The 22443-nt window shown below is 44.7% G+C and overlaps 1 protein-coding gene across 1 annotated transcript in view; it reads right to left on the bottom strand.

Moving 5' to 3' along the window:
- Positions 1–11097, bottom strand: part of LOC147435007 (cytochrome oxidase complex assembly protein) — a 104653-nt gene extending 93556 nt beyond the window's left edge. The window contains exons 1-2 of the mRNA XM_086491366.1: positions 10948–11097; positions 10765–10869 (exon numbers count right to left, since the gene is read on the bottom strand). Coding sequence (XP_086347492.1) covers positions 10765–10869; positions 10948–10964 — 122 coding nt within the window. The 5' untranslated portion in view covers positions 10965–11097. The remainder of the gene's footprint in view (positions 1–10764; positions 10870–10947) is intronic.
- Positions 11098–22443: the final 11346 nt, after the last annotated feature.

Below are 22443 nucleotides of genomic sequence, written 5' to 3'. Positions count from 1 at the left end.
CTCTCTCTCTCTCTCTCTCTCTCTCTCTCTCTAGTCAAGTTCAATGATTTTTTGTGTGTTGCTATTGATTTCTTGCTTGGAGTGTCCAAGCCTGTAACAATGGTATCTGAGCATTCTTCTACAAAGGATATGATCCCTTGTGCAGCACACATAAGTTCTCACCGAGAATTTGACGAAAACAATACCCCTCTGCGGGGAGATGACGAAAAGATAACCACGCGCGGGAACTGAAGAAAACAACGGAGATTTAGGCAAATTTCTCGCGAGGAATTTTGCCAAAGCGGAGTACAAGCGTCAACTGCAGGTTGACAAGTGTGAAAAGATTGATGAAGAACTCCTAGAACCTGAAATATGTAAAGCATCTGAAGGATTATTTGAATTCACTCGAGATGGCAAGACGTCGTGGTTTCTCCTCTTACAAAGGTACGGAAGCTGAAAGAAAACCCGATTAAGAAAAGGCTTAAAGAACCCTCAGAGGAAGAGGAAATCAGTGGATTTCCTCAGCTACTAGGGCCGGAAGTCGACTTTTGAGATGGCAAGTCGACTTTCGAGATGGCAAGTAGATCCAAGAAGCATGTTCGTTTCAAGGATGACCCAGATTTTTCTTCATCTTCGGAGAGTTCCGACAGTTCGTCATCCTCTAGTTCCACTAAGGAAGAGAAAAGGCAGAAGAAGCAAAGAAAAAGGAGGAAAAGCAAGAAAGCACATTTCTGAAAAAGTCTAGAAGGCATGGGAGGCCATCTAGCAGTTTGGAGAAAGAGAGCTCGTCCTCTTCTGACAGTGAACAAATGAGCAAGAAGACCAAGCAGTTCAAGGAAGGGAGTCGTCAAGTTTGACACATTTTCAACACCAAGACACCCATCGAGCCCTTGAGTTTATACAACAGTTTAACGTCGCCTTCTGAAGAGGTCGGTTTTCGGAACACTCCAAGGTGCCAAGGGCGGTATAGATTTTCCGCATTTTGCACAGGCTACGCCACAGGGAGGGCTGTACGGATTTTCCGGGATTTGCGGTGGCAAATTTTGGAGTTTCTAGCGCTAGCTTTTGGGAGCAAATGCTTATGGGGTTTAGTGCTTTTGGGTGAAGTGCTTTTGGGCAACCCTTGTATTCTTTATAAGAGCCCTTGGGCCTCACTCTCAAAGCATCTAGATGCAGGGTCTGAGAGCAGAGGACCCTCGAGTGTTGTATTGTTGACACTTGTAACAATAAAGAAATACTAGAAGGGACGCCAGTCTTTGAGGCCAGTACATCTCGGCGCGGAACTCCACCATGCCGTCTCTCTCTCTCTCTCTCTCTCTCTCTCTCTCTCTCTCTCTCTCTCTCTCTCTCTCTCTCTCTCTCTCTCTCTCTCTCTCTCTCTCTCTTTCTTTTTTTTTTTGGAAAAAGTCAAGGCTATATATTACTGAGTACAATATAATCCCCATCGGATGCCAAAATAGCCTATCACGTGGGGTGTACAAGCTCAATGTAAGGAGGAGAGCCACTATAGTGACAACTCAACTAGAACAATCTCATGGTGGTCTGTGTGATGAGTGGAGGAGAAACCACCGAGGAGGGGCATAATGCCACGTAATCTGGCCACCTGTAAGTGTGAAGAAGAGTGGGGATCGTGCCCAACGCCGAAGGAAGGCAAATCGGCGAGCCTCGGCTGCTCGAGATGTACCTGAGGAAGAATCCCACTGCCAAATCAGGGTATGAATGATGTCCAGCCAAATGGCAGTGAGGGTATCCTGAAGGAGCTGTGGAGCCGCACTGAGAATGTGGAGACAACGAGCTCTCCAAACATTCCATAGTGTAATACTAGTGATGACTGAAAAAACTTCATCACGTGTCTGAGAATCCCCCTGCCAAGCAATCTGTGGTAGCATAGCCAAAGTACCTCGTTGATAACCAGCCGATGTGAGCATAAAGGCTGGATCTGCGTCTGAGCCCTCGTAGAAAAGATGGGGGCCAGGCATCGGCATCAACCATGAGACAAATCCCCAAGTAAGAAATCCATGCTGAACACCTGCTCTGCTAAGTAGAAAGCAAACTGCAAGCCACACTACATGGGAAGCTGAGCATGACCAAAGATAGTGTGCAGGTGACTCCAGTAGTCACAAAGGACAGCGAGTACATAACGGATCATGACCCATAGTAGCTAGCCAAGTCCCAACTGGAAGTCCCGCATGTGCTCTCTCTCTCTCTCTCTCTCTCTCTCTCTCTCTCTCTCTCTCTCTCTCTCTCTCTCTCTCTCTCTCTCTCTCTCTCTCTCTCTCTCTCTCGCGTCAAGTTCAGTGATTTTGCAATTTCTGTTCATGTGTTATTATTGATTTCTCGCTTGGAGTGTCCAAGCCTGTAACAATAGGCACGATCAGCTCTGACGGGGACGGGTGGGATCGTAAAAGATTTAATGAGATTTATAGCCTCCCAAGGTGCCATAATTACCCCCCCCCCTCCCCTTTCTATGACCCCATGTGGTATGCATGTCAGATCTCCAAACGTAGGCCAATGTGCTAGTGTACTGAGGGATAATTGGATTGCCTCATTCTATGAACCAGATTCGGTTTTTCGGACCAAATCAGCCAAGTTTGACTATCATTAACCTTAGTACAAGTTTATGTTACGCTTCATTTCCGGCAAGCACAAGAAAGATTGGCCTCAAGCCTTCGAGCGTTGAAGTCTCCCATGAGGAAAACTTCTCCGAGTGTAGAGTACTCCCACAAAGAGAGAGAGAGAGAGAGAGAGAGAGAGAGAGAGAGAGAGTGTAACAAACTTGGACACTCCAAGTCGAGAATCAACCGCGACAGCACCAAATAACCACTTCAAAACAATTCACAGATCACAATAGATTTGCACTGGCCCGGCGGAGTTCCGTGCCTAGAGATATTGGCCCCAAAGACTGGCGCCCCTTTCGGTATTTCTTTTTGTATTAATCAATCATCAAAGTACAAGAGAGCGGTTAGGGTTTCACTCTCAGACTCTGCGTCCAGATGCTCTGAGAAGTGAGGCCCTCACCACTAATTTAAAGGTTACAAGGGATGCCCAAAAGCAGAGCCCCAAAAGCTTTTAAAATCAAAAGCATCAGTTCTCTCTCTCTCTTAGAGAGTCTTTTCTCTTTTTTTTTATAAAAAAAAGCAAAAGCAAAATTCGCGTCGCTCATCATTTTCCAAAAAAAAAAAAAAAATTTTTTAATAATCCGCCTCCGCGATTTCCGGAATTTAGGGTTTTTGGCAAAAATTAGGGTTTGCAGGAATTTTAGGGTTTTTGGCAGAAATTAGGGTTTCTGCTGTCCGCCACGTCATCACTTTGTGACATACCCCCCTCTTGAAAGCATTGTAATCGACCGCGATTACGCCTGCAAATCCGACAAAAGCCATAAACCGTCTTAGCAGACACTGACTGTTAGTACCTACGTACTAGGAACACACATCTAGCACATGTACAAAATCGACAGTCACATCACACGACATCACAGGACATCACCAGACATCACAGGACATCACATGACATTCAACATTCATTCGGATCTTAGACCATGATTTATCGGCAATGTAGCTAGCAATCACATCTAGGTCCAATCGGGACCTCATCGATGTCCGATTGACTAACCCCTATTGCAACCATGTCTATTCGAGATCAATCAGACCAAAATGCTGCAGTCATTTCGGCTATCAGTTCCTGCACTCACAAGAAGTTAAGAACAAATCAGTATCATAATCAGGAATTCCATTTCATAAAGTCATCCAGCAGAATACTGTCAGCTCTCAGTATCCCTGAAGCTCAAAGAGACATCAGTGACTTTAGTATCAAAATCGAGGCATCTGTTGACAAAGGAGTGGAGCGACTCCCCTCTTGTGCATCCCACTGCACCAAATCTTCGGCCAAGCTGAGTTTCTGGGTTCCGTTTGGAGTAGACTATGCTAAACCAAAACATCGAGGTAAAGTTTCACAATCCGAGGAGTATCTGCTAGGTCCTCCTCCTCCATCCACTTCGCATCAAATGCAGGAAAGTTCTTGAACTTAACCAAGAACCGCCTTCGGACTTTACCTTTCTTCGTATCATTATGTGCCAAAATCTGTTCAGGAACAAGGATCTCCTCGTTTTCTTCCACTTCGGGTTGCTCATCAGGCTCCCCATCATCAGGCACATCACCCTTAACAGGGTTCAAGAGACTCACATGCAATGCATTATGAATCCTCCAAGTATCTGGCAGGTCCAATCGGAAGGAGACATCATTTATCTTGTCAGTAATCTGGAAAGGTCCGTAGTATCACATACTAAGCTTTGGAAAAAGCCTCTCCTTTCCCTTTTTTTTTTCTTAGGCGTGCCTTCTCAAAAGTAAGAGCACCCAATCATCCTCCTTCAGTTTCCAGTCGCGACGATGGCGATCCGCTGCCTTTTTCTGTCGTTCTTGAGACTTCTGTAAAGTCTCGTGAACCTTGGCAAAAGCCGTATCCAAATCTCGCGAATATTCATCCGCTTCAAATTTCTAATCTTTCGTGCTCAGGAAGGATGGAACCTTCGCAGCAGTTTCAACAATCTCTCATGGCGTCTTCCCCGTCGAAGAGTGTATCGTGTTATTGTAGGCAAATTCCACCAAAGGTAAGTTCTTTTCCCATTGAGTCTTCTGATGCGAGATACAAGACTTCAATAAATCTAAAATCACTGAATTGGCAATCTCAAATTGCCCGTCAGTCTGCAAGTGGAACGATGACGAGAACTACAACCGCGTCCCAATGTTCTCCCAAATTGCCTTCCAAAACAAACTCATAAATCTGGGGTCTCTGTCGGAGACAATCGTCTCAGGCGTGCCATGTAATCGGAAAATCATCGTGATCATTCTGTATTCTCGGGAGATTAAAAAAAATGAAATCCATTTCAATATTTTCCCAGGGGCGGGTGGGTGGTTATGGGTAAAGGCTGTAACAATCCCTGTGCCTTATGCCTGTCAAACTTGACCTTCTAGCATACCAAGCAACTGCGCACAAACTCTTCCACATCCTTCTTCAGTCTCCGCCAAAAGAAATCTCTCTCTACCCCTTTCATGGTGGTAGCAATGCTGCGGTGACCCGTAAAAAGTGGACAGTGGCAATCAGTCATAACCTTTTCCCTCAACGGCTGTGTAACGCACAACATAGTCTTTTTCATCAAGTAGCCTTCTCGAAGGGAGTATCCAGCTACTGTCTCCCCATCCCGTATCCGTGTGAAAATATCTGCAAAATCTGTATCTGTGGCACACTGATCGACCATATCCTTGAAGCTCCTATGATGTATCGCGGAAATAGCCAGAACCAACGGTTTCCGAGACAAAGCATCTGCCACCACATTCTTCTGTCCCTGCACATGGACAATCTGGAAGTGAAACTGTGACAAGATGTTCGCCCACCGCATCTGCTTTTCCGAAAGCTGCTTCTGTGACAAGAAGTAGCGCAAACTCTGATGGTCTGTAAAGACAATAAAATCCGCTCCGAGTAGGTAATGCCGCCACTGAGTAAGAGCATGGATAACCGCCAAAAGCTCTTTCTCATAAATCTGTGCTGTCATCTCCGGCCTAGAGAACAAACGGCTCTCGTAAGCTATGACATGGCCTTCTTGCATCAAGACCGCACCCAGACTACGACCACAAGCATCACAATATACTTCGAATGACTTCTGCAAGTCCGGCAAAGTCAAAATAGGTCCCGTAGTCAATTTCTCTTTCAATGTCTGAAAGGCAGTCACCTCTGTGGGTCCCCACGAAAAAGGTACTCCTTTCTGTGTCAAGATATGCAAAGGGGAAGCAACCTCTGCAAACTTTCGTATGAACCGCCTGTAGTATGAACATAGTCCCAAGAAGCTTCTAACTTCATGGACATTCCTCAAATCGGGCCAATCACGGATAGTCTCTATCTTGGCCGGGTCCATTTGCACTCCTGTTGTGTTGCTGACACAATGTGTCCCAAAAAGTGTATCCATGGTAGGAAAAAATTCACTTTTCTTTGCATTAATCACTAGCGTGTGATCTCATAATGCCTAAAAGACTTGAAGCAGATGATCTCTGTGTTCTGCCTCATTCTTCGAGAAAACAATGATGTCGTCAAAGAAAGTGCCAACAAATAGCCTGTACTCTCGAAAAATCCTGTCCATCATCCGGTTAAATGTCGCAGGAGCATTGGTTAAGCCAAAAGGCATCACCAAAAACTCAAATAACCCAAAAGTCGTCCGAAAAGCTGTCTTGTAGACATCTCCTGGCGCTATCCTGATCTGATGATATCCACTCTTCAAGTCAATCCTGCTAAAGCACGAGGATCCCTGTAACCTGTCGAGTATATCATCGATCCTAGGAATCGGAAATCTGTTCTTGATGGTGATTTCGTTGAGAGTGCTATAATCGATGCACATTCTCCAAGATCTGTCTTTCTTCAAAATCAACAACACTGGAGAGCAATACGGTGAAGTACTAAGCTGGACAAGACCCTTTTCCAAGAGGTCTTTCACTGAGTTCATAATCTTTTCATTCTGTACTCGGCTCACACAATAAGGTGGCCGATTCGGTGGTGTGCTTCCAGATATCAGATCAATGGTATGATCTTCAGGCCCTCTCAAAAGCAATCGGCATGAGCGTGGAGAAAAAAATCTTGGCGTTCTTTTCTTCAGGTCAAAACATATTCAACTTTTATCCATGGTTCAGTTCTCCCAAAAGAATGAGTAAGAAAACTGAAGTTCATCAAGTACAATCTCTAAGCCCTTCATTTATCAAAGTCGCTTTCTCGGCCCGGTAGTCAACCACGGCGTAGTTCTTGTGGTACCAAGGGATCCCGAGTAGAACGTCACTCACGTGCCCTGAACACCCCTGTCATTGCAAACGAAGTTTGCCAATGCTCGGTGTAATGGCAACATCCCATCCGGGTGCCAGTCGAACTACCTCCGCCTGTGGCGTCAGTCTGTCGGGCGTAGTTCCAAATCGAGCCGCCAATTCCAAGTGAAAAGAAGTTGGCCTTGGCTCCTTCAAAAGAGCTTCCTGATCCTTCACTTTGCCCCAAAAAAAAACGGCAAAGTTTGTACTTTCATTCATTTGATTCGGTGCAAGTCCCACGCCATGTGGTACCAGTTCTGCTTTTCTATCTGCCTTTTCTGCCACATTCCTCAGCTGCTCTCGAACTCTCATACCTGTCGTCGTCTTTATCATTCTGTTCTTTCTGTGCCTTATCAGGGCACTTTGCGGAAATATGTCCATGTTTCCCGCATCCAAAGCACTTCCCCTCTCTGATGAAGCGAGCTTTCTCCTGATGAGTAAGTCTGGGTCGTGCATCCTTTTTCTCTGGGTTGCTCTTTCGTTTTCTACTTTCATTCCCAGAAGTCTGTCCGGTTCGTTGTGTCATGACCTCATCTGTGGGGTAGGTCAGACTGCCAGAGTGAATTGCAAAGCCCCGCTTCGCATGACTCATCAACTCCTGAATAGAAGCTGACTTCTGTTCTAAGCAGTGGTCTCGGATCTCTGTAGGTAGACCCAATGTAAACCGCTCAATTCTGTTCTCTGAACGAGATCTTCTTGAATGAAGAGCTCCAGAATCTTTCACAATAAGAATTCACTGTATCGCTCTTGGTCATCCGGAGATGGTTCCAAGCAGCTCGTATATCTCGCTCAAACTCTTGAGTCAACCAAGAAGAAATAAAAAGCCTCTTGAATTTCAGCCATGTAACTGGCACAGTCTTGCTTAATAGAAGCGTGGACCACCAAGTACGAGCATTCCCCTTAAAGTAAGAGGCAGCTCTCCGAATCTTGGAGTGCTCTGAATAGCGTCCTCCCGCGAAAGCGATGTCAAACTGGTGTATAAAAGACAAAGCCTTCGAAGCATCTGAGTATCCTGAAAAGTATCAAACTTGATCGAGTGGCCACCTTCCTTAAACTCTCGGACTTTCTTGCTGTTATCTTCGAGAAAGTCATACTGGTTGGCTTTGTAAAAATTCTTCTTGTTCGCATAAAACTTTCCGTCATCGGAATCTGAGCTGCCTGTAGACGAGTCCTCAGTAGAACTGTCAGTCTCCGGGCGAGATGTAGCCTTCTTTGCCTTTTTCTTGCCCGTTCCGAAGCTTTGTGTCTTGCTTCGCTTTTTGCTTTTTTTCTGTCTTCTTCGCTCTAATCCGAGGAGCTAGAAGAACTGTCAGAAGAAGAAGAAGAAGAACTGGGTACTCCTTCAAATCGAACACGCTTCTTCCGTTTCTTTGCTTTGTCGAATGTCGACTGACGACCCAAATATCCCGGGAAGTCAGTACCTTTGTTCTGCTTTTTGCCGTGCTTTTTGCCGTGCTTTTTGCCTTTCTTTTGCACGTCGAAAAGCTGAGCAATCCGTGCATCAACCACGTTCTCCAGTTCCTTCTCCGTATATTTCTTGGAGGTAGAAGGTTTCTTGAGAGCGGGTTTCGGGAGTGGTGTTGTGGTTCTCTGCCACTCCATCTGTACCTCTTTCAAAGAGGTCTGGTTCATATATTTTACCATCTTCGGGTCCTTGGCAAAATTGAGCATCATCTTTGTTGCATCGCCAATCAATTGACGACGCTCCATCTCTGTTTGCTCCGCCTGAGTAGGCCGAGGCAGGCCATACTCTCTGTCTGAATCTTCGTTGTGATCCCAGCCCGCATCTCCAGATGCAGAGGGAGTCGACTGATCATTGCCTGAAGCCATAGGTGCCGCGGAAAAAAAAAAAATTCGGGGATCGGATTTCCCGTAGAAGAGAAATCGGCCGTGCTCTGATACCACTGTAACAAACTTGGACACTCCAAGTCGAGAATCAACCGCGACAGCACCAAATAACCACTTCAAAACAATTCACAGATCACAATAGATTTGCACTGGCCCGGCGGAGTTCCGTGCCTAGAGATATTGGCCCCAAAGACTGGCGCCCCTTTCGGTATTTCTTTTTGTATTAATCAATCATCAAAGTACAAGAGAGCGGTTAGGGTTTCACTCTCAGACTCTGCGTCCAGATGCTCTGAGAAGTGAGGCCCTCACCACTAATTTAAAGGTTACAAGGGATGCCCAAAAGCAGAGCCCCAAAAGCTTTTAAAATCAAAAGCATCAGTTCTCTCTCTCTCTTAGAGAGTCTTTTCTCTTTTTTTTTATAAAAAAAAGCAAAAGCAAAATTCGCGTCGCTCATCATTTTCCAAAAAAAAAAAAAAAAAATTTTTTTTTTTTTTTAATAATCCGCCTCCGCGATTTCCGGAATTTAGGGTTTTTGGCAAAAATTAGGGTTTGCAGGAATTTTAGGGTTTCTGGCAGAAATTAGGGTTTCTGCTGTCCGCCACGTCATCACTTTGTGACACACAGAGAGAGAGAGAGAGAGAGAGAGAGAGAGAGAGAGAGAGAATAATAAGATTGTAAAGTTCTTCCTCATATCATTTGTGGGTGCCCTGACAATGTATCAAATGCACATATTTTTCAATCTTTGCATATCACAATGTGAGACCTATGCTTTCGAGGACCAAGAAATACTACATGCTACAGAGGAGGAGGACCTCATCCAAGTCCAAGGAGACTCAAGCCAATATGCTGCTTATGGATGCCATTTACTTAGATCGGAATCCCAACGCTGTCTCGTTAATTTTCAATTGGATGGCCCTCATGTTAGCTTGAAGAGGCAAGAGCATTGCCTTTTGAGTGGAAACTAGTATCCTCTTGTCCTCATGAGTTATATAAACATGGAGCACACGTTACGTACCAAAACATAACTTGAAACAACAAAATCAAAATCTCCTTCTTAAAACATTCTGGAAAGAAGTTTATTATCTCAAAAGAGAAGCAATAATTGGAATGAGTAGCACTCTCTCCATCAAACTATGAGCCTGGGCGCTAGCGCTCAAGCAAGTGATGAGTTTGATGGAGAGAGAGAGAGAGAGAGAGAGAGAGAGAGAGGTTTGAGGCACTTAAAGTTCTGTAGAGTGGCACTTCTCTACTCATGAGAGACCTACTTTGAAAGAAGTTTGATGCACGTAGTGTGAGTTGGAGTGGTTGAGATTCCTATGTAAAAGTATGACCGCATAAACCTTTTCTCGTGGACCTCCAATGACGACTCGTTCCTTTGAATTGTGCATGCCAACTATTTTGCTTTCTTTTGCATGAAGGAGAGGAATTCTTCAATTTTCCTCCCTATGGGAAGAAAATAATGATGAATCTTCTTCCAAATTATGCACGCCAACTCCTTTGCTTTCCTTTATATGGAGGAGAAAAATTCTTTATTTTCTCCCCAAGAAATCATCTTTGTTTTAGTCAACCACATCAATATTACAATGAAGTCAACCGCCTCGATAATATAATAGCTTCTTGTAGTTCCTTAGTAATGTAGAGAATTTCACAAACCCTTGGCAAAACTTGGAAGGTTATGCCATTGGAGTCTGCTAAGATGCTAAATGGTAAATTATGATGGACTTTTAACATTACTACGTCAAATACTTCCTTTGGACATTGTTTCTTCAGGTACTGAAAAGTATTCTTAGTACGCATGGACAGAACCAGTACCAAATCACTGTCTTGCCACACCTTGCAACCTAGTATCAAATTCAAAGGGGGTATATAGGAATGTATGCTAGAAATGTACCATAATAAATATATATGACAGCAAATGCCTAATTCTCCACGTCAACCCAGGTCAGTCAGTGCAAGTAAAACCCTAAGTCACCCTACCATGTACACAATTGCGAGGCGAATCCGATCACTTCAGACGCATACGAGCTTCTTGAAACTAGCCATAAAGATGAATTGTCTACAACCAAAAAAATAAATCCACAAAAATGCAAGCTTCTACCTGCTACATTGCTGATAAACCATCATGTCGTCTGCACTGCTTGCAGCAAGAGCTCCTGTAACTGTGAGAAGGGAAAGGGCCCCCAGTCTGCGTCCCCATAAGCTCCTGCATGTACACAGTCGCAAAAGCGTGTTTTAAAAGACTAGTAGAAGAGCAACAGAAAATGGGCTAGCGGACTCGTACCTGGTATTGCCAGGCATGGGACTTTACGTTCATGTTGCCAAGCATGGGGCTATATAGCCTATATACATGTTGAAGAAGCTTTGGGGTCTATGGGTGAGCCACGACACTATCTCTATAAGGGGTATGAGCCTCCCGAAAACTGCCACGGGAGGGGAACCCCCACCTAGACACGCTAGCCTCACTCCACGCACTCGTGCATCGTGGGGACTCCACGCAAGGTTCCCCAGGGCACGCTATGACCCTCCTTGAGTGCGGGGGAGCTTGAGGCTACGTGGGGCTAGGGACCCGGAACGCAAGACCCGCGAAACACACAACGGTCGCCGACCCACGGAACGCAACGCGACCCGAGCCGGTCCCGTCCGAGTCGGGCCCTCTTGAAGGCAAACCCCGCACCTTGACCCGAGCCGGTCCCGTCCGAGCCGGGCCTTTTGGAAGACAAACTCCCACTTGACCCAAGCCGGTCCCGTCCGAGCCTGGCCCTTTGAAGGCAAATGCGCCCACCACGCACTCCCGCATGACGGCCCAACCCCCGGGTCGTCACACTTGGTATCAGAGCCACTCTCCCGTGACGCGCCCAACCCCCGGGCCGTCACACCACTCTCCCGTGACGCGCCCAACCCCCGGGCCGTCACACCACTTTCTCGTGACGCGCCCAACCCCCGGGCCGTCACCCAGCTTCAGGAAATCAACCACGCCGAACCCAAGGAAGGGGGAGGCTCCAGGACTCAAAACGGCGCGTACCCAACCTCCGGGGCCGCCAACGCTGCTGCTACAACCACTACTTGCCGAATCCAAGAGGGGGGAGGCCACGGGCAAAACTACGTCCCGCTATTGCTACCACTCACTTCGCCAAACCCAGGAGGGGGGAGGCCACGGGCAAAACTACGTCCCGCTACTGCTACCACTCACTTCGCCAAACCCAGGAGGGGGGAGGCTACGGACAAACCTACGACCCACCACTCACTTCGCCAAACCCAGGAGGGGGGAGGCTACGGGCAAACCTACGACCCGCCACTACTCTAAACACAAAGGAAAGAGGCGAGCCAGACAGGGCTCTTTATATCAAAATCAGAAAGACAAAAACGCGATGGACTAACTCAACTTAGTTCGTCGCGCCCGGCCACTTTTGTGGCCTATGCTGAACTGAAGACCCATTCAAGTCTACAAGAGACCAAAGGGGCACCGAGCTAGCCCTCCAAATGACGTCCACACGGGGACCAATGGGATCAGTTTGACGATTGAAGATCCAGCCAAAGCCTTCATGGTGTCATGACGACCAAAGCTACTTCAACCTAAAGACTGAATCTAACCAAGTAACCTTACCCGATTCAAGATTCAGCGATTGGAAACCAAAGCTGGTGTCAGCCTAAGTTTACAACGCGCGTCAAAATGACAGTAAGTTTCCTTGCAACTTCTCAAGGGCTTCATTGCGACGGACTTTCCTTCACATTCGGCTTTCAAAGAAGTCTCCGCGCGGGCCAACGGAGCAGGTGGCTCCGCGCACCCCGGGTTACCTTTTGGGGAATGCTCAAGTATGGGGAATTCTACTTGGGTATTCAAAGCATATCTTTTCAGCCTTCTGCCAAAAACACAAAAATACACACACTTCATTCCAAAAATTCCAAAAACAAAGCATGCTATCTACTTGCATTTTCGGGTACAGTTTTCACTCACTTCGCACTATATGCACCCCTTAGACCTTTGGCCCATTTTTGGGTACAGTTTCGGGTACAGTTTTCACTCACTTCGCACTATATGCTCTCTTTTCCCTTCGTTCGACGAGGACGTCGAACTTTCTTCAACCGGGGGTGTATATAAGAGGTATGAGCCTCCCGAAAACAGCCACGGGAGGGGACCCCCCACCTAGACACGCTAGCCTCACTCCACGCACTCGTGCACCGTGGGGACTCCACGCAAGGTTCCCCAGGGCACGCTATGACCCTCCTTGAGTGCGGGGGAGCTTGAGGCTACGTGGGGCTAGGGACCCGGAACGCAAGACCCGCGAAACACACAACGGCCGCCGACCCACGGAACGCAACGCGACCCGAGCCGGTCCCGTCCGAGCCAGGCCCTCTTGAAGGCAAACCCCGCACCTTGACCCGAGCCGGTCCCGTCCGAGCTGGGCCTTTTGGAAGACAAACACACCTTGACCCGAGCCGGGCCCTTTGAAGGCAAACGCGCCCACCACGCACTCCCGCATGACGGCCCAACCCCCGGGTCGTCACAATCTCTGAGACTGGCTCATTTGTGAGTGACAAGGCTTTCAAGCCGGCCCTCTAAGGGCTTAAATAATTAACCCTCAAATGGGCACAAAGTCATGGTCATTGACCACACCTCCTTAGCAAGCTACTCATGACCCTATCACATGGTTTTGTTGCTCCCCTAGAGACCACATACCAGTGTGGGTCTTGTTGCTTCCCTAGGCACTTAACTTGCTCATACAATAAACCGCCACACAAAAAAGTAAAGTCGGATGTAAAAAGTAAACTCGGACCCATCAGACGCAGCATAAGTTTTGCAAGAATTGCACCACATTTCTTTGTTGCCAATGCCATCGCTCAAGTTTCATTCATGATCCCATGGGATATAGTGTTGGGGATGAGTGAGCGTTGAAACTAATTGACACAACGTGGGCTTTGTCGAAAGCCGGTTGTCATTTGAACGTTATGTTCTTTTGTGTATATGTACTAAGTTTAATGCAACAAAACACACACACACACACAGTCACTCACTTTCTCTACCTCCATAGACATCTATTCAAGAATTTCTCGAGTTTACTCCAGGATGTTTGGTTGCAAAAATTTTATAAATGCATGATGGTGTGTGTTTACGAAAGTTCATGACATTTGGTATGGATCCTAACTACCTTGCATATAGGACGGTTGTAGCACAATTAGATTCCATGAGGCTATTCATTTACGATTTAAATTATTGTTGGCTCTTCATCTTTTGTGGGTTGTCATAGCTAGGATAAGTGCATTTTTCACTATGTAGAAAAACAGAGTGGAGTCAAAGAAATTGTTACAAAAGGAGTCATTCTTATGAATATTCATACCATTGATTACAAGCGCTACTCCCCAAGAAAGCCTCTTTTTTTTTATGTTGCTTCTAAACTTCCATTGCTTTGAACATGAAAGTAACTTCACATGAGATAGTTTATGGTACACCTTCCAAATGTGCCATTGCACTGCTTGAACAAGCTCATTGTAGCCTTTTGCAAGTTTTTGTGTGTAGTGAACAAAAAGTGCATGGTAGCATCACATAAGAACTTGATGTTTCTTGCCAATCAAAATCATAATTGCTCTATACAAAAGGAGGTTGCAATTCAATTGGATTATGTGGAACATACGTTATTGCACTAAATCAAGGCATTAAAAGCATTGTTGCAAATGCTCATTTGCCCTTGCCTAAGCTGATCAACTAATTATCTCCAACTTAACGAGCTTTGGGGTCATGGGTAACCCCCATATCTACAATAACACACATTATGTAGCTATATACCTCTCCTACGACACTAGCTGCGTATTGTGTGTCGAGAGCCCATGATCTCCATAGAATCTTACATCTGAAAGGCAACAAAATGCTCCCTCCAATTGCACCCCCAAGTCTCGAAGTTCTGATTGCTTACTACTGATGCCAATGCTCAACCATCATGCGATCATGATTTACTTGTTAGATGTCTGCACTTGTAAAGCATTTTGTGAACTCAAAGAGAAAATTTCCCTTTGAGTTCACAGTATGTTCACATATACAGTGGGCAAAGTCTTGTCACATCATGCAACAATTCATGTTATATTTGATCACTTGGCGTTCTTTTTGGGAGTAATCCTCCATGGGACGGTGCTCATCCAATTGTGACACTAACCGAAAAGGGGACCATTGATCCCACTTGACAAACCTGTAAGAAATGTGGAACACAATAGGATCTTGTAGCAAGGAGAGTAGAGAGAGATACGATGCAAAGTAGATTATTGGCAATCAAAAATTTAGATTAACACTATTACAAAGTAATGGCTTCATTCACCCATGCACTCTCAAGGTAGAGCTTAGATGGCAATTTAAACAACTAGAGCAAGTAGGAATACAAGGGGCTAGCAATCCTTCAATAAGGATGTGTGTATGTCCTTAATGGAGCATAGAAAATGCCTTTTTATATAGATGTAAGGGAGCCTCTATATGCCCATGTGTGTGGTTGCCCTTGTGTAGCCAAGTCCAAGTAGAACTCGGCCATGCGCCCATGTGTAGCCGCCCTTGTGTAACCAGGTCCAAGTAAAACTTGGCCATCGCTCATTGAATGCCGCCATCGGCTATTGAAATCCGACCACCGGCCACGGACCATCGACCACCGGCCATCAGCCAATGACTTACCGGCCATCGACATGCCGTTTTTCGATCACTTTTTCAGCTATCCTCCAACCAAATAATTTCAGCGAGAAGAAATATATCCGACTAACCTTGCCTAAAATTTTTTCTCAAGGGCGTTGCCTCCAAGGCCCCAAAGGTGGGCCTTGAATTTGCTATGTACTGTCTACGATTACAAAATAAAGACCTCATCAGTGTGCAATCTGGAATCCACCAAATATATGTGCACTATTGACTTCTCCTCCTATGGGGGCCTTACAAACTGTCACAATATACATTGTGATGGGCAAAACTGACAAGTGGGCATTGTATGTATACTAGATAACTGGACAGAGATTTGTACAAAAAGGATTCAGTTGTAGATTCATTTTTGTACAATTTCATAATAATGAGGCATCATTCCAATGCTCTTATACAAAAAAACTACTCTGAGTTGTGGAGGTCCACGAAGCAACGAAATCCCGATTCTTCAATGTTAGAGAGCAACTAAGCCAAAAAATTCCGATAGAATTCTCACCTACGTTTATATAAACAAGACAACAGATTTGTTAGCTTTGAATACGCATTACAGATGTCAAAGATTCTATCATTTGTTATCCATGTACTACTTAAAAACGTTTAACTTAAACCTACCATCCTTTAAGTAGCTTAGAGTGTCACATAGTGCCAAGTATTAATAAACCAGCAAAACTAAGTGTTTTAAAACCTAAAACTTATATTTTTCCAAGTGGTTTAAATTCTAATTAGAAGGCCATCACCCCTTCTAATCTAAGTGTTTAACAAAATGTTATATAGAAATTTTCAATCATTTTTAAAATTGTTGGACCCTTTCCAAAAAGCAAGTAGATAATTGTATTTCACTAAGTTTTTATAGTGATCAGAAGGCCACTATCCCTTTCGATCCAAGTGCTAGAAGATCCCCTTAATGTTTCAAATGGTTTTAAGACGAGAAGGCCATCACCCCTTCTGATCCAAGTGTTAATAGAGCATTATTTTTTTGTTTATTATTTTAATTCTTATATGAGATGTGAAATACCTTGAGAAGATGTTCTTTTTAATAAACCTATCATTCTTTCAAATATCTTTTTAAGGTTAAAGACAAATATTTCAAAAGTTTTTATTGTGATTAGAAGGTCATCACCCCTTCTGATCCAAGTGTTGTCCCCATAATTTTTTATAGTGTGAAGTAGTCGAAACATAAAGTATCACTTCAAGGGCTTCAAACGGTCATTACCCCTGAAGCAAGTGTTTTGAACAAAAATTCACTATAAGTAGTTATTCTAAGAATTTTTACATGCACCTCAAGCCAGTCCCACAGCCTGTCAAACAATCATATATGTATCAAAGAAATAACCTCAGGGTTGAAATGTTATGAAGTAAGCATTAAAAAAGCACAGAGATCTGACGGATTCAAGGACCCATTCAACATGTTAAGCATTGAGCAACACAATCTATATTATCTAGCTTCTCCAATCATCAAGGCCAAGCTTTCAACCAAGAGTTTTAGCCTAAATGTTTACAAATATGCCAACAAGAGATAATGATTCAATTAAGGTAAAAACCAAAATCAGCATCATAAATGTAGTACTTCAAGTAATAAAGTACTTTACAAGATTTATATAAAGCAATCCTGAAGTCTTTGCTTCAACCACAGGTCTTTTTTTTAAAAGAAATCTCATCTTTTTATATGAGCAACATAGGGTTAGCATTTTTGGCTATTTAAGAAGATTTATTAGAGCAGCTTAAAAAAGGCCATCCAGAGTGTATATACAGATTTGTAATAGGAGTGCCCAAGTCAACGACGACTAGAAGATATCACCCTCAAACACGAATAGGAGTGTTCAAGCACAACAATAAATTCCAATATGGAACGTGCTCCAAACTTCTTTGTATAAGATAGAATCATTAAATAAAGCATTGATCCACAAACACATCATACCCAAGGATCCAACCATGGCAGGCATCAGAAAAAGTTAAAACCCTTTGCATGGCCATTGGGTTTTTAAAAAAAACTCTGAAGAGGTAATGTAGCCATCAAGCCGCCAGTTTCAAGCAGAGCACACTTGCAATAGCAAATTATCTCTTATAGCCACTTACTTTCATTGCAGGATCAAGACTAGCAAGGCAATAGTCATCACCAGTAGGAGGAACCTTGAATTCTGCACAGAATCTAGCAAGAGAATCCACATTCCACCATAGTATGCAAGGTTATGTAGACAATGGTAGGAGGTTGTGTGAGTATTGTCATAGCATCGGTGTAGGGAAGATCACCCATATGCAGGGATGACTAGAGTATAGAGACTTAATTACCACGCTGCGTTGCCAGAGGATACAAGAGATAGCAATGCATAGAGGGGAGGAGAAGGGTAAAGAAAAAGTGTTGCAGATCTCGTCGTCGAGCATAGTAGAGCATCAAGCAGTGTTACGGGTGCCAGAGAATGGCATGAGGAAGTGCGCAATAATAAATGCCACGTCAAGCACTATGTACCCACATGTCTGGTGTAAAATTTTCTTATCACACACAAGGGAAAAGCTATCTGTTAGGGGAAAGTCCCATATATTTTAAAGTTAATAGCCGACAAGGTACCATCAAGCACTGCTCAATTCAAAATGAATTTAGTTTATGCTACTACAGAATAATGCAAGGTAGTTAGGTAAAAAAATGGAGAGGCAGCTCCACCATGGCCTACTAATAGATTAATGAATCCATAGTGGAAATTAGAGGAGTTTTCAAGGAAAATATCCCATTATTAATAAAAAAGGTGACTAGTATGAGGTCCCACCAAGCAGACCAATCAAAACAATGACCCAAAACCATAGTAATATCATAGCCCTAGATTTGAGAGCACTAACTAAAGAATAGGCTAGAGCAATAGACAGACCAACCCAATCATGAGTACAAAGCTTAAACAGTAGCATTAGGTATGAGAAAAAGCTATAAGCAGGACAATTATCCCAAGGTATTATTTATCCAGACAAGGCAACCTTCCATAATTAAAGGACCCATGGTCAGCAGATAGTTGATATATCCTTCATCTAAGGAACCATAAAGGGGGTAACCCACCACTATACCAAGTGGGTAATCAAGGTAATTATCTATACAACAAATTTATCATTGATACCATTATTGTTCAAATAAAATAACTTTACATGATGCTATCACTACAACAAAAAAGGGGACCTTCGACGCAGGTTTCGACGCATTCCGTCGCTATGCCCATCGATATACGCGTCCCTACGAAATCGTCGATATACGCGTCGAAAGGTAATTTGATCGATGTGTATTTCAACGAGCTTAGCGATGACCATAACAGGGAAAAAAAAATTGGGCAGAGGACAGGCAACTTGGCCTATGCCCAATGAAAAGATGGACACAGCCACAGCCAGACTGTCTGTCCTCTGCCGAAGAAAGCGAGCAGCACCAAAATCAACTGTGCTCCCGCAGAAATTTCGGCAGAGTTCCCTTCGTTTTTACATAAACTTTTAAAAAAAAACCATATCATGTATACGCTTCCTACATGCTATCCATGTAGGATCTCGCATGAGATTTAAGGCCAATGAAAGAAATGAAATGAACTTTGTGCAAAACCATAACCGTACCAACTTAAAAGCATAACCATAACGAACTTAATTTGTGCAAAACCATAACCAAATTAAAACCATAACCGGCCATAACCACTTTGATCAAAACCATAATGTAGATAACCATAACCATAAACAAAATTAACAATAACCATAAGCATAACCAGAAAGTTAAACATAACCATAAACAAAACCTGAACCATAACCATGTATATACAAGAATAGGAGAAATAACCATGTCTATACAATGACAATGACAATAACCATAACCATAAGGAAAACAATAACTGTCTGAACATGAATAACCATAACCATATATGTCTATACAAAAAAGAAACACAGAAGCGTGTCTGTGTCTCACAAAGCATATATATGAAATCCGGTCCACTAAAGACTAGGCGTCACAACCTGTACATAGGACAAGTCACAAAATTAGTATTGATATTACTTCACATATACTTACTTAATCAAATCAACTCACACATATTAACGTTTCACCTCAAGTGATCAGCGAGACTCTAAGGCCTCCCAGTCTACAGGCTCTCGTGAAGCATCAAGATCATTCAATACTTCATAGATACCTCTGCGATATCCATCTGTCTCCTCTTGGCGTGTCGGGGCTCGATACATCGCAAGATTCTGCGTTTATACAAAAATCAAAGTAATAAGAATACATGATTCATCGTGTTTTAAAAAACACCATAGTTAGGATTGGATTAGAAACTCACAAACTCATAGCGAAATGTGTCGAAGCCTCTGCTGCCAAGATGAGATGTCCCCCTGGTCATCTGTCGTATCTGCGCGGCCTGATGCTGTTGTCTGAACTGCGTGTCTGCCGCTGTCCGCTCATCCTCCCTGATTTGCAACCACATCTCGTGTGGGATGCCCGAAGGCTTCGGCGAGCCGGTCCTGAAAGCCTTCCGAGTTGCATCTCGTCGATGTTTCACGGTGTCCCGTGCAACACCCTTGATCCACCTCCTCGGAACAGCCTTTGAACCCAGAGTAGGCTGGTACTCCCTCAGGATGGTCTCCACTATGTAACTGACTTTGTCCTCATCCCGCTCAAGCCAAGGTGTTAGAATGCTGGTCGAAAACTGCAGCTCCGCGAGCTGGCGAATCCGCTGTCTCATCTGAGTCCAGACTCTATCCATGTCAACAGAACCATCTGCCCATATAGTATAGATCTTGGAGGCACTAGGATCGTGTGCCCCCCAAGGTGTCTGAGGTGTGCCAAGAGGTGTGTCGAGAGGTGTGCCTAGATAGGACGGGGGTCGTGAGCGAGGAGGGGTCGAGCATCTGTGGACCCTCCTCCACAGCAACCACCACCTCCACCCGACGATCGCCGAGATCAGCGAGTGCACCTGTGCTGCGGAGATGAGGACGTACCCGCCTCTGCCGCACCCCTAGGTGTCAAAGCGGCCGTGATGGGAGAAGTAGGCATCGTACCCGTAGGTGTCCCCCCCCCCCCAGGCGTCGGACCCTCCGGTGTGAAGCCCAGAGGCGTAGTACCCGTGCCTCTGGCTACCCAGTACTAAGAAGCCTCTGCCATCTGAGCAGGCATCATCCGTGTGACGAAGCCCATGAATGCATCTACACTCATAGAAGCGGGATCTGGAAACTGGTCTGCCATACTAAAGTCCTGCATAAAGAAAGTAAAATAAAGCGTCAGAACACAGTTGTTTAAATTAACTTTAAGCTTAATTTTAAATCAACGTCTTCACACAAACACTTACAGGCCTAGGTCTTGACGAGTGAGGCATCATCGATAAGATCTTGCACCGTATCATCGTCTATCTCTAATTGCAAACATAACTCTCCCCAACTCGTTCTGGTAGATTGTCTTCATCCATTGCATCTTCATCTACAAGTGTCAATTCTGCCTCGTCTGCGTCATCCCTCGTATATCTGTCAGCTTCCTGTGCTGTACCTTCGTCCATCTCATCTAATGTCACAGTAGTATGGACGTCGTCTGACTGACTTTCCTCCAGGAGCTCTTGCCCTTCAAATACTTGTTTATTTCTTGGAGCAACCTCAACCACAAACCACCATTGTCGCTCTTGAGGGTCCGGTACAAAGACCACTTGCTCGCAATGTTCGGGGAGAGCAAATGTGTCGCTCGCATATGTCCAAACCTTTGTACAATCTATTTGCACAAGTTTGTTTCCATCTCTGCGTACCGTTGCATTGCGACTAGAAGTAATCACCTTGAACCACTTCACATCCAACAAAAACATCTCAAACCGCATGAAGCTGACTTTCAGGATATCTGACACCAGACCACAGTAATCCAGGTTGCTAGTGCTCTCATTCGTGTCTCTGGCACTGGCACTGGCACTAGCCCTCCTCTTTTGCATGAAACTAACCATTACCCTTCTGCTGTCAATTTGTTGTCATCTGAAATGCTTTCCATGCGACCACAGTGCCATGTATGTATGATACTTCCAGTCACATCCAATAGCCAGCTCTTCCTCTTCTAGAGATATGGGTTCTCCGATCTGTCGAGCTGCTCTCACTGTCTTGTCCAACCATGCCATTGTAGGGAATTCAGGTAGAGGAGCGAGATAGTCTGGCAAGGGTAAGCCTCTAGTCGTTCGGCTTTGCCTGAAATCCTGTCGCTCCCTATTGCGTCTCTCTTTCTCTTCTTCGTACCTTTCAAGCCATTTTTGCATCGGCGCTGAATTTAGTATACAGAACTTGATGATCTTTTCTCGCATGGCGTCGTTCATTTTCTTCGGCACCCCTTGCCCTTGCGGCTCCTCTCCCACCAGTCTTGCATCCTCCTCATCTCTCCACAGTCGGGGCATTTCTGGGTCAGAAACGGATAGAAATTCGGTCGTCAATACAAGAGACTCTTGCACCAGCCATCCTTTTGCCATGCTCCCCTCTGGACGCGCTTTTTGGCGAACAAAACCTTTAAGTGTTTTCATGAACTGCTCTAAAAAGAACATCCAACGGCTGTGGACTGTACCTGCCACCAGTGCAACCTCATCTACTACATGGACGAGAAAGTGCATTTGGATAGTTAGGCAGCTCGTGGGTAGATACTTCTCAATCATGCAAACTGCCTCAATGGAGTTAGCCCTTGCGACTGCAATAGATTCCTCCCGTATCTCCTTGGAAGAGATCCACCGCACTAGCTCTAAAATCTTGTATATGCAGGTCCGCACTTCCTCCGTTAAACACCCCTTGATTGCAATTGGAAGAATGAATTGCAAGAACTTATGCCAGTCGTGCGATTTCAGTCCTGACAGTTGATCGTCACGGGTGAATGCTGTCTTGAGACATCGCATATATCCTGTTGGCGTCCTGAACTCTGAAATCACCCTTTTAACTTGTCGCTCTTCGTTTTTTAGCAATACCCATGGTGCTCTTGGAAGTTTTGTTTGGCCAGGTGCATTGGTGAAAGGCCACAGCTCTGGCATCTTTCCAACTGACTGCAAATCATCTCGTGAAGCTCGATTGTCTTTCATTCCCATGATTGTCTTCCAGAGGAGCTCTCCCACATTCTTGAATATATGCATTGGATCCAGCAAATGGTTAATTAGTAGATCA

The sequence above is a fragment of the Adiantum capillus-veneris genome, chromosome 19, assembly GCF_014529385.1.
Source record: "Adiantum capillus-veneris isolate H3 chromosome 19, ASM1452938v2, whole genome shotgun sequence".
Taxonomy (NCBI): Eukaryota; Viridiplantae; Streptophyta; class Polypodiopsida; order Polypodiales; family Pteridaceae; genus Adiantum; species Adiantum capillus-veneris.
Note: the sequence above shows the minus strand (reverse complement) of the source record. Positions and strands in the feature narration are given on the sequence as shown.